This window comes from Ceratotherium simum, chromosome 2, assembly GCF_057802395.1.
Source record: "Ceratotherium simum simum isolate JZ-2026a chromosome 2, ASM5780239v1, whole genome shotgun sequence".
Classification (NCBI taxonomy): Eukaryota; Metazoa; Chordata; class Mammalia; order Perissodactyla; family Rhinocerotidae; genus Ceratotherium; species Ceratotherium simum.
The window spans coordinates 88,146,649-88,160,313 of NC_141901.1; the positions used below are offsets into that span (position 1 = coordinate 88,146,649).

General features: G+C 32.8%; 1 protein-coding gene across 1 annotated transcript in view; it reads left to right on the top strand.

Moving 5' to 3' along the window:
• The window catches only part of LRRIQ3 (leucine rich repeats and IQ motif containing 3), a 182,879-nt gene that overhangs the window by 124,036 nt on the left and 45,178 nt on the right, over positions 1 to 13,665 (top strand). The window contains exon 6 of the mRNA XM_014788273.2: positions 1,542 to 1,671. Within this exon, the coding sequence (XP_014643759.2) occupies positions 1,542 to 1,671 (130 nt within the window). The remainder of the gene's footprint in view (positions 1 to 1,541; positions 1,672 to 13,665) is intronic.

The window sequence follows — 13,665 nt, forward strand, 5'->3', positions numbered from 1 at the left end:
CAGGGGACCAGGACACATATCTAAGTGTCTCTTCTAAATTGTGGAATAAAGGATGCTTGGACAAGTGGACAGGTCAAGGTAGGGGAAATATGACCAGTTCTCTATTTCAAAATTCCATCAGCTGTTACATATTAGAGAGTTTATGTGACTTTCCTCTCATTGGATAAAGGTGGTGCCATTCACCAAAACTAGAAATGAGTATTAATAGGTTTGGAGGAAAGATATGACTTCAATTGTCTTGAGTATGAGATGTTTTTGAGATTTTCCAGAGTGAAAGAGCACAGCTCATGGTTGTTAAGAGTGTAACATAAATGAATATCTGTAAAGAGCTTAAAACAATGGCAAATAAGCACTATACAAGTATACAAAAACAAACATCTCAGAAAGGAGATCTATCTGAAGGTATATATTTGTGAGTCTTCAAAAGTTAGACCAGTGGTTCTCATCAAGAAAGCCATATATCTGGGAAGGTTTTTCAAAATACAAACGTACATCCCCTCCCAAGACTCTGATTTTTCCTTTGTAGCAGACTGTTGGGTGCCTACCAATATCTGTCCTTTTCTTCTTTCTTGGTAACAGATCCCCAGTTTTACTCCAGGCAGAAAAGTACCTAGCAAAAAGCCTGCATTTCTTACCTTCTCCTTTGTAGCTATAGGTGGCCAATGAGAAATAAACATAAGTTACTGGAAGGACTTCTGGGAAAAGTTCCTTAAGACATAGCCAGTGCCCTTTTATTGTTTTACCCTTTCCTCCATCCTGCTGACTGAAATGTAAACATGCTGTTTGAAACTCAAGCAGCAGTTTTGACTCATGAGTAAACCCAGAGGGTAGAGGCCATGTAGATGCAGGAAGATAGAGATGACAAGTTTTGAAAGAGGCTGGGTTTCTGATGAACTGGTGGAGCTTCAGTACTGGTTCTGGATTGACTGTGAAGAGAAAGGGAGATAACACCGTACTAATTATTAAAACTTCCCGACCCGTTTATAGACATTGTGTAGTTTACATCTGTCTGTGCTCCCACTCTCCGTGAAGCTCCTTTTCCGTGTTCTACTGGTTATTCTTTCCACACGTATCTGATCCATTTGTACTTTTAGGACTTGTAATAATTCTGGTCCCATTTCTCTTTCTTCTGTGTTGCTACCATTTAGTGTTCCATGAAGTAATTTTGGCCCTCCTTTCTCATTCAGAATCTTCCTTCAGGCTTTCTGGGCAACACTATCTTGCTTCTCTTTGTTTATTCCTTATTTCTCTCCCCCCCTGGTTCCTTTTGTCATGGCACCCCCTTGACAGGTCCCCTTTTCCCTCATCTCCTTTAGAGCATTGTCCAAAGTATATCATCAACTCTTAATACAAAGACAACTTATCAAAATCATACAAAGTGGAGCTCTTTTCATCTTTTCTCAACTCTGCTTATCTCATAGGTTTTCTTATTTTATAAATGAAAGTCAACATGATAATGTGTAATACATGTGAGAGTTCTTTGAGAACTCTAAAACATATATGACATATTATCATTGTTGTCATTTATTTTGTTTCCACAGAGTATATATTCTCCTATTGGTTTAAAAACTTCTAGTGAACAGAGAAAACATGTTTCTTCTATTTTATATGAATTAAAAACGAAAGATATTGGCATAAAATCAAAAAAATCAAGACATCTCATTCAAAAAGGTGAGTTATATGAATTTTTAAATTATATTTAATGAACATTTTTGATGAAGAGTAATTAAATTCATTAGAAATTGGTCATGTTAATTTTGAACTATAAATATAAGACTATATGAAATATGTTGAGATGTCTAGATAAAATATCCATATCTAATTCAATATTTTATAAATATTCAGAAAGCAGTTTCATGGATATCAAGGACCTGATTTTGAGTAGAAGTTGAAAATTAGGAGAAATAGGTATTACCAAGAAATAAATTGAATTGATAGCTTTACTATATGGCTATGTCAGCATAGTATCTCCTTCAGGAAATCTGTCAAGTATCAGAGTAATATAAATTATTTCGTTTAAATAATGATATTAAATTTCCTTCAGGATTTAAACATTATTTTTTGTTATATAAAAATATATTTTATCTTGTTATTAATAAAATTTTGCCTATCAAATATGTACTTTTGTATGTATTTTTCTTTGTTTTTACAGAAATTTTTCTGATCGGATGACATTCTTTACTTCTATCACAGAAGAATCATAAAATCATATTTGTAAAATTATTTGAAAGTCTTACCAATTTTCTCAAGAGTTTCTCTTAAATCTCTTTTTTAATTATTGTGATTAGAATACTTAACGTAAGACCTACCCTCTTAACAGATTTTTAAGTGCATAATACAGTGTTGTTAACTATAGGCACAATGTTGTACAACAGATCTTTAGAACTTTTCCATCTTGTACAACTGAAACTTTATACCCATTGAACAGCAGCTCCCCATTTCTCCCTCTTTCCAGCATTTTAATTCTTAAATATTCAAATCTTTCTCTTTTTAAAAGCTCACGGTGATATCTTTATCCTTGTTGATTTTCTCTTCTTTGTATGTGAACTGGTCTAACTCGGCCAGATCCTCCTTTGTCAGTGGCTCTATTTGCTATTTCATCAGATCTCCATTAGTTTCATGTACTTTATATATTTCATAAGGCTCTGCATCTTTTATTTAAAAGTAATTTTATTTTTATCCAATTATTTAACTTCTAAACTTATAAACCAAAATGAAATGAAGAAAAAATAGGAATCCCATGCTCCATACCTTCCTACTCACTCTTCCTGCTACGCCAAGGCAGTATGATTTAATCATTTTAACTGACTTATGTGTTATTTACTTTTGTATTTCCGAATAACATGCTTATTCTGCTAATATTTCTTTTTCAATTTTAGATATTGTCTACAAATTTTCACTGTGAAAGATGGAGATTTAATTCACTCATAAACCTTCCCTAATACACACACTTACATATCCCCTCCTCTATTCTCCCAACAGAATTATATCATCACTATTTGAAGGTTAATTAATATTTAATGTTTTAATTTATATGACTATGTAAATACTACTCACAGCGGAGCCACTCAATATATTAGGATATGTTTGCTTTCTTATACTTTTTTTTTTTTGAAAACTTATTTGCAAGTCTCATACCATTCAAACCACCCCTATCCTCAAGCACACCCATATATATAATTTTTTTTGTCCAAGATATTTCTGCTTGAGCCCTTCATTTTGCTGATTCAGTTAGGACTGCTTGCTCTCTAAACCTGCTCTTACAGCTATTATTCTTGGTACATCTCTTCAACTGTGATCTTGAGAATTCACTTGTCTCTATGCTGTATTGGGACTCTTCTTTCCAGGATTCTATATCTTGTTCTTTCTCGATTTATTTTGTTATTTTAATGCAGTGCCTTCCCCATTAGTTTACTGAGAAATTATACATAGGAGGTAAATTTTTTAAAACCTTGAAAGCCTAAACACATCTTTATGCTACACTTATATTTGGCTGATGATTTGTGTAGAACTTCTTTCAGATTTTTTTCAGAATTGTTTTACTGTCTTCTAGCTTCCAGTGTTATCTTTGAGAAGTCCATTGCCATTTAATTCTCAGTCTGATGTACATGAGCTTCTGTTTATTGTTTTTCCCTTCTGACTGGAAACTTAGCATTTTTTCTTTCTACAGTGTTCTACAGTTTAACAGTGATTTGTTTCATAGATATTTGTTTGTTTGCTTGGATGGATTTTCTTTCTACTCAATTTATTCTGGCTTTTCAGTCTGAAAATTTATATTCCTCAGTTCTGGGTATTTTGCTTGTATTATTTTTTTTGTGGTAAAATATATATAACATAAAACATAACCATATTTACTCCTTTTACTTGTGCATTAAGTACATTTACATCATTGTGCAATCATTATCATTCATCTGCAGAACATTTTCCTCTTCTTCAGCTGAGACTCTGTACTCATTAAACACTAACTCCCAATTCTCCCTTCCCCTCAGCCCCTGGAAACCAACCATTCTACCTTCTGTCTCTAGGATTTGATTACTCTAGGTATTTTAGATATATTTTATATATAGGTATTTGTCCTTTTGTGACTAGCTTATTTCACTTAGCATAATGTCTTTAAAGTTCATCCATGTTGTAGCATGTCAGAATTTTTTTCCTTTTTAAGGTTGAATAATATTCCATTCTATGTAGATACCACATTTTGCTTATCCATTTATCTGCCGATTGATGCTTGGGTTGCCTCCACATTTTAGCTATCATGAATAATGCTATGAACATGGTTGTATGGATATCTGAGACTCTGATTTCAAATGTTTTGGGTATATACCCAGAGATGGAATTGCTGGATCATATGATAATTTTATTTTTAATTTTTTGAGGGACCACCATACTTTTTTCCACAGTGGCTGTACTATTCTATATTCCCAACAACAGTGCATAAGGGTTCCAATTTCTCTACATCCTGGCTAACACTTGTTATTTTCTCTCTTTTTTTAATAGTAGCCATTTTAATGGGTGTGAGGTCATATATCATTGGGGTTTTGATTTGCATTTCTCTAATGGTTAGTGATGTTGAGCATCTTTTAATGTACTTATTGGCCATTTATACATCTTCTTTGCAGAAATGTCTATTTAAGTCCTTTACCCATTTTCTAAAATTGGATTGTTTGCTTCTTTTTATTGTTGAGTGATAGGATTTTTATGTATTCTGGATATTAATCCCTTATCAGATATATGATTTGCAAATATTTTCTCCCATTCTGTGGGTTGCATTTTTATTTTGTTCATAGAGTCCTTTGATGCACAAAAGTTTTTAACTTTGATGAATTCTAGGTTATTTTTTCTTGTGTTGCATGTGCTTCTGGTGTCATATCCAAGAAATCATTGCAAGATCCAATGTCATGAAGTTTTTGCCCTGCATTTTCTTTTAAGAGTTTTATAGTTTTAGCTTTTATGTTTAGGCCTTTGATTGATTTGGTGGTTTTTTTGTTTTGTGAGGAAGATCAGCCTTGAGCTAACATCCATGCCAATCCTCCTCTTTTTGTGCTGAAGAAGGCTGGCCCTGGGCTAACATCTGTGCCTATGTTCCTCCACTTTATATGGGATGCTGCCACAGCATGGCCTGACAAGAGGTGCTTCGGTGTGCATCAGGGATCCGAACCCATGTCACCAGCAGCAGAGAGTGCGCACTTCACCGCTACGCCATGGGGCCGGACCCTGGGGTTAATTTTTGTATATGGTATAAAGTAAGGGTCTAACTTCACTTTTTTGCATGTGGAATCCAGTTTCCAAGCACCATTTGTTGAAAAGACTGTCTTTTCCCATTGAATGGCCTTAATACCTATGTTGAAAATCATTTGACCATATATGCAAGAATTAGCTTCTGTGCTCTTGTTCTATTCTATTGTTCTATGTCTGTCTTTATATCAGAACCACACTGTTTTCATTACCATAGCTTTGTAGTAAGTTTTGAAATGAGGTGGTGTGAGAACTACAATTATCTTCTTTTTCAAGATTGTTTTGGCTCTTTGGGGTCCCTTGAAATTCTGTATGAATTTTAGGATGGATTTGGATATGGATTGCATTGAATTTGTAGATTACTTTGAGTAGTAGCTTAACAATATTAAGTCTTCTACTCTATGAACACAGAATGTCTTTCCATTTATTTGTGTCATCTTTAAATTTTTTCAGCAACATATTGGAGGTTTCAGTGTACAGGTCTTTCACCTCCTTGGTTAAGTTTATTCTATGTATTTTATTCTTCTTGATACTATTATAAATGGAATTGTTTTCTTAATTTCCTTTTTAGGTTCCTCATTGTTAATGTATAAAAACACAAATGATGTTTGTGTGTGTTGGTTTAGTATCCTATAACTTTGTTGAATTTGTCTATTAATTCTAACAGAGTTTTTTGTGTATGTGTGTTAAGGGGAAATCTTTAGGATTTTCTACATATAAGATCGTGTTCTCTATGAACAGAGATAATTTTACTTCTTCCTTTCCAATTTGCATGTCTTTTAGTGCCTTTTTTTCTTTCCCTAAGTGCTCTTGGTAGCATTTCTGGTACTATATTAAATACAAGTGGCAAAAGCAAGCATTCTTGTCTTATTCCTGACGTTAGAGGAAAAATTTTCTGTGTTTTACCATTGAATATGATATTAGCTGTGATTTTTTTCTTATATGACTTTTATTATATTGAGGTAGTTTCCTTCTATTTCTTGTTCATTGAGAGTTTTTATCATCAAAGGTGTTGAATTTTGTCAATTTTTTTCCCCTCTATTGATTGAGATGATCATGTGGCTTTTTTCTTAATTCTGTTAACGTGTATCACACTGATTGATTTTCATATGTTGCACCATCCTTGCATTGGAAGAATAAATCCCAATTTCATCCTGGTGTATAATCTTTTTCTTACGCTATTTAATTGAGTTTTCCAGTATTTTATTGAGGATTTTTGCATCAATATTTGTAAGGGATATTGGTTTTCTTTTCTTGTAGTTTTTTTTTCTGGCTTTGGTGTCAGGATAAGGTAGCCTTACTGGATTTAGGAGGTATTCCATTCTCTTCAATTTTTTGGAAGAATTTGGGAAGGATTGTTGTTAATTCTTCTTTACTAGTGAAGCCATCTGGGCTTTGACTTTCTTTGTTGAGAAGTTTTTGATTACTGATTCAATTTCCTTATGCATTATAGATCTATTCAAATTTTCTATTTCTTCATGATTCCGTGTTGGTAGGTTGTGTGTTTCTAGAAATTTGTCCATTTCATCTAAGTTATCCAATTTATTTGCATACAATTTGTATAGCACTCTTTTATAATCCTTTTTATTTTTGTAAAATCATAGTAACGTCCTCTCTTTCATTTCTGATTTTAGTTATTTGAGCCTTATCTCATTTTTAATTAGTCTTTCTAGCTAAAGATTTGTCAATTTTTTTATCTTTTCAAAGAATCAAATCGTGTTTTCATTGATTTTCTCTGTTGTTTTGATAACTCTATTTTGTTTATCTCTGCTCTAATATTTATTTTCTTCCTTCTGCTAGCTTTGACGTTAGTTTGTTGTTCTTTTTCTAGTTCCATAAAGTGTAAAGTTATATTGATTATTTGAGACTTTTCTTCTTTTATGATGTAATTATTTATAGCCATACACTTGCCTGTTGGCACTGATTTTGCTGCATCCCATACGTTTTAGTATATTGTGTTTTTGTTTTCATTTGTCTCAAGATATTTTATAATTTCCATTGTGATTCCTTCTTTGACTCATTGGCTGTTTAAGAGTGTGTTATTTAATTTTCACATATTTGTGAATTTTCTAGTTTTCCTTATGCTGTTGATTTCTACTTTTATTCCCTTATGATTGGAAAACATACTTGGTGTGATTTTAATATTTTTAAATTTATTAATTTGTTTTATGACTTAATATTGCATATCCTGGATAACGTGCACTTGAGAAAATGTATATTCTGCTGTTGTTGGTAGAGTGTTTTGTATATGTCTGTTAGGTCCAGTTGGTCTATAGTGTTGTTGAAGTCCTCTGTTTACTTACTGATCTTCTCTCTGGTTGTTCTATCCTATATTTAAAGGGAGGCATTGATGTCTCCTACTATTATTGTGGAGAGGTTTATTTCTGTTTCAATTATGTAAATATTTGCATCCTATATATATTTTGTACCTCTGATGTTTGGTGCATGTGTGTTTATAGTTATTATATCTTCTTAGTGAATTGACCTTTTTATTATATAATGTCCTTATTTGTCTTTTTACCCATGGTCTAGTGGTTTAAGTGTTAATCTCATCTAAAATATGCCTTCACAGAAACATCTAGAATAATATTTGACCAAATATCTGGGTAGCATGGCGTAACCAAGTTGCCACATGTAATTAACTATCACAGACAGTTTTACTAGATATAGAATTCTCAGTTGAAAAAAGTTAAAATAATTTCAGCACTTTAAATATATAATCCCACTGCCTTTTGGCCTGCAAAATTTCTGCTGATATATCTGCTGATTGTCTCATTGAAAAAATCCCTTATATGTGATGAGCCACTTTTCTCTTGTGGCTTTCAAGATTCTTTCTTTGTCTTTGTCTTTTGACAGTTTTTTTAAATAACATCTCACAATGTGGGTCTTATTTTGTTTATCCTACTTGGAATTCATAGAGCTTCTTTGATTTGTAAATCCATGTGTTTCCTCAAATTTGGAAAGTTCAGCCATTATTCCTTCAGAGGTTTCTCTGCTTCTTTCTCTCTTTTTCTTGTGCAATTCCCACAATGCATATATTGGTCCATTTGATAGTATTTCATAAGATCTCGAGTCTCTGTTCACTTTTCTTCATTTTCTTTTCTTTTTGTTTCTCAGACTCAATTATTTCAAATGATGTGTCTTTAATTTTGCTGATTCATTTTTTTTTGTTCAAGACTACTATTGAACCCCTCTAGTGAATTTTTCAATTCAGTTCTCTTATTTTTCTGCTGCAAAATTTGTTTGATTCTTCTCTATAATTTCTATCTCTTTGTTGATATTCCTATTTGTTCATATATTATTTTCCTTATTTCCTTTAGTTCTTTGTCCATGTTTTCCTTTGCCTCTTTGAGCATATTTAAAGCATTGTTTTAAAGTCTTTGTCTAGTAAGTCTGATATGTGTGTTTTTTTTCAGGGATGGTTTCTGGGGATTTATTTTGTTCCTTTAAACGGGCCTTATTTTCCTGGTTCTTTGTATGACTTGGAATCATTTGCTGAAAATTGGGCTTTTATAAAATAGCCACCTTTTCCAATCTTTGCAGACACACGTGGAAGAATTTCACTATTTAGCAAATCCTTGAGCCTTGAGAGTAGCTCAGAGTGAAGGCTTAAGGTCTTCTTAGGTCTTTTCTGGGCATACATCCTGTCTGGGCCAGTATATGTGTGGTTTTTCTTTTCTTTCAGTTTTCTCCAGGTGCTTATAAATGTCTTAATTTCCCAAAGAGTTTCTCCTCAGTTTCATTTTGAGGCTTTAGATTTTTCAATTGTATTTCTCTGCCCACAATCATTTTCCCCCAGGAGTCTGTGGATCTGCAATTCCCCTGTAGTTTTAATGCACCATGGTGCCCACCACTGGCTTCTATGGTTTCCAGACTGAGATCTAAACTATATTGCCATTCCTCTTCTGTGCTTTGTGTCAGGCAAGACCCAAACCAGTCACTCAGGCAGCCCAGAGATGGGCTAGAACTTTCCAAACAAGTTCTACTCTGCTCCTTCCACCCTAAGGGAGAGAAACTAAAAATGTGCTATTTCTTCCCAACTGTGCTATATCACACTGAGGAGGAAGTGGGGTGGGGCAGTAAAATGCCATGAAATATCTGTTTTGAATATGGCTTTTTTTTTATTGTGGCTTTTTTTTGATTGGGTATTTGCTTAGTTGCTGTAAACTTGGACTCATTTCCAGAGCTCCTATAAAATTATTTTAGTCATTCTGTAGTTATTTATTTGATATCTCTGTGGGAGAATGAGGTTGTACGGCTTCCTAGTCTGCCATCTTGCTGACCCATTATTCTTTTATTTATTTCATCATTTTCTCCATTCTGTTTTCTCTTTCTAGAACTCCTGTTATTCAGATGGACCTCTTGGACTGATCCTTTAAGTATTCTACTATTTATCACTTATTTCCCCATCTCTTTTTGTATTTATTCTCTTTTCTGCAATATTTAATCAATTTTATCTTCTATTTTTATTTTTTTAAACTATGTAATCAAATTTCTAAAATGTACACTCACTGCTGTTCTTGGTTCATAGATGCAGTATCTTCTGTTCATCTCTGAGGATATTAATACCATATAGATTTGTTTGGTTTTTTGTGGGTGGTTCTTCTGCATGCTGTATACTTCTATTCCCCCAGGTTACTTTACTCTTGGAGCTTTTCTGAAAAATACTGCCAGTCCTTGTTTGTTTGCTTATATTTAAGAATAAGGTTCTGAAACACTACTTGAAAACTCTTGTTCTTATATGTGGTTGAGTTTAATTGACTTGTGTGCTTTAATGTGGTATGATTAAGTGGGGTCCAGACTTTTCATGCATGGACCTGTATTATGAGGTTTCCTCAGAAGAAGACTGTTCCAGTATTTTGCCTGTGATATATGAGTAACTGCCATTGTTCTCAGCAAAACTTGATATGAGGAGTTTCATTTCATCTCCCAATTTTCTGTCAGTTACCTCATCCCCCATCCTTAGCTGTACCTGATGTCCCTGAATCCAGAATCTCTCTGGTTTAATTTTTTCAGAGGGTGAACCTTTAGTTTCCTGTCATCGCACAGGGATGGAAGAGTCACCTGGTTATGCGTGGTTGCCAAAGCATCAGTTAATCTCATTATATCCTTCAAACAAATCTTTAAACCATGTCTCCAATTCCCTGTCTTGTTGTGTTCTGCATTGTGAATTAGCTTTCTTCCTCTTTGCTTCCTCGCATCAAACCTTAAATTTCAACTTTACAGTGTCTATTGTCAGTTATCTTTCATCCATCTGCTTTCCAGCTTCTAAATGTTTTTTGGTGTCACTGCTATTTTCTGCCTTGCTCTCTCATTGTCTTTGCACATTTTTTTCCTTTAAGATCATGGTACTGGGGTGCAAGGAGGGAACAACAACAACAACAAAATATATATGTATATATATATGTTTAAACTGTTTAATCCAGTCTATTTCACCTGAAGTCTATATTGATATTTTAAGTTGAGCTAACTAGTTTCCACATTTTATATTAAATATGTAGGAGGAAGGAAAAGTAGGAGGGAGAGGGGGTAGTAGAGAGTTTTGGGATGCCTATCCTGTTCCGGGCAAGATATCTGAACCCTTGGAAAACATCACTCATAAATCATGCTGAGTCCTGATTGACTTTCCTTTCAAATGAATGCTTTGTGCAGCCACAACCAATGGATTATGAAAATTAAAATGTGTTAGCCATCCCAGTGGTGGATAATGTCACATTGTAACATTTAATTTAATTTATTATTTCTGTTTTACAGATGAGGAAGTGAGTTTAAAGAGCTAAGATAGTTTATCCAAGGTCACATAATCAAAAAGTGCCAGAGCTGGTACTATTTCCAGGCTCTGTTTCCTGATTCAGTCTAGTGCACTTTCTATTTCATGATGATGCTTCCTGAGGACTGTAAATATATCACTATGTAATAATTAAATCATATGCATGGGAATATGGTTGTATTAGATTAAGATCTCTGAATCTATGAAATCTAATAAAATCTGTTGTTCTCTCTGTCATTCCAGATATTGTGGAACTCATTTTATATAAAATTCTATTAATAATTTCCCATTTATTTTTAATATTTATGATGTTAAAAAAGCCATGGGAGTTGAATATTATCTTACTTATCTAAAATCATTATAATTAGAAGAATTAGAGTATAAATAACATTTCCCCAATATTTCTTGTATTTAAATCACAGCCAATTACCTTATACTTGTTTTAACAGAGCAACTATTTTTAAAAGCAGCCAGAAATTGTACTGATGTTGCTTGAACAGATTATTATTTTTTAGCATGAGTTTTTATCAATTCAGTATTAAAAACTAATTTTATTTTCTTTCACTCAGTAATATTTTCTGTTGCTTTCCAATTATTGAATTTTTCTATTTGGGATTGTTTTAATCCATTTTACCAATTTTTACAGAATAGCATATATTTAAAGTCATATATGTTGAGAAATATCTTTTCCTCTTAGCAGTGTCTCTCTTTCCTACAATATAAAGTTTTTCCTTTCCAAACGATTAGTGTAATTTCTTTCTCTGACCATACTCAAACATGGGCTCAACAAACCTTAGTTTGGAAGATTAGGAATTTTGGCAGTCTCCTCCTTCTATCATTTGGTTAATATTAAGTAATAGCATTGTGTTTGAGATGCAAACCCTTTCTGGACTACTTATTCCTTTTCCCTAAATTGAAAGATGAGCCATGCCGGGAGTACTGAGTGGGAAGTGTGCTGTGACAGTCCCATAAGAAGCAGCATCTTTTAATTTTCATGATTTTCATAAGGAGAATCCTTTTCAATCTTGGCTTCTATCTATTCTTCGGTAGTGTTAAAACCTAGTTATGATAAATGCATAAGTCCGGTAGATCAAACTTTTCATTGTTATTCAAATTTCTTTGCTGATTTTTCTTTTGTTCGCTTAACCAAGAAATGAGAGAGAGATATTGAAATCTTTCACTATAATTGTAGATTTGTTTGCTTCTCCCTAATTCTATCAATTTTTTTTCTACATTTTGAGTTTATTTTATTAAGGACCTGCATGATTATGATTGTTACATAATCTTGGTGAATTGAACCTTTAATCATTATGTATTTACCTTCTTTATCCCTAATAATGTTTTTTCCTCATACTCTGTTTTGTCTGATATTAGTATAGCTGCACTAACTGTATTTCAGTTAAAATTTTCCTAATATGTTTTTCCGTCCTTTTACTTTATACTTTTGCTTTATATGTGTATTATAAAAATACCAAATAGCTGGACCAGCCTATTTAGTCCATTTATATGTATTATATTTGTTGAGATAATTGGGCCTATTTCTATCTTCCTTTGTCTTTCCATTTTGTTCTACTCTTTCTGTTTTTGTTTTCTTTTTTCTTGTTTTTTTTTATAATTGATATCTATATTTTACTCTTCCCTTTGACTTTTTATTTTCAAATGACAAATTATTGCTGAATATTTTTCATCCATTCTCCAAATGTTATTGTCTTATACAATCATAGTACAACTCTTAAAACCAGGAAGTTAACATTGCTATAATACTATTAACTCATCTATGAACCATATTTATATTTTGCCAACTGTCTGACTAATGTTCTTTTTCTTGTCTGGGATCCAATCCTACTACGGTCTAGGTTTTAACTCTATCATCATGTATATACTGTTTCTGTTCTGTTTGGTTTTAGCTTTAAGAAAAATTTTCTTAAGAAACAGCAAATCTTATCAAGTTAGTTGATCAGCCTTGCTTTCCGTATCATTTGCAGCATCTCCTAGATTTATTTCTCCTCTTATTTCATCTCTCTTTCCTTCAAAAATGTTTATAATGTGAGGCCCTGGTAGAAAACCTTCTATCACCTGTTATCCCAGAGACTATTTTTTCTACCTTCACATTTGAACAATAAGTTGGCTAAATTTTAAAGTCTATGTTCAAAATTATTTTCTTTTAATATTTTAAAAATATCACTCCATTGTTTTCTTGCATTCAGTATTGCTGTTGAGAAATCTGATGTCATTTGATTCTTGTTCCTTTAGAAATTTTTAAAGTTGTCTCTATGTGTTTGGTATCCTTAAATTTCATATATATAGGTGAAGTATTTTTCCTCTTGCTTTCTTCTAATTTGCATGCCTTCCATATTTCTTCAAATTTTCTCCTCTCCACTTTTATTTTTCTCTCCTTCTGGGACCAGTTGCCTAAGTACTTTTACTTCCTCCATATCTCTCAAAACATTATTTAATTTTATATCTCTTCATCCTTCTAAGACTTCTTTTGGGAGAATTCCTCAATCTGATATTTAAACTCATGAATTATTCTTCAGCTGCATTCATTTTACTATTTACATCATCTTCCTTCCTAAGATTTTCACTTATATAGTTTTATTACTATTTTTTCTTATGCTGTTTCATGTTGCTTCTTCTTCCTTTTTCTTTTTTGATACAGT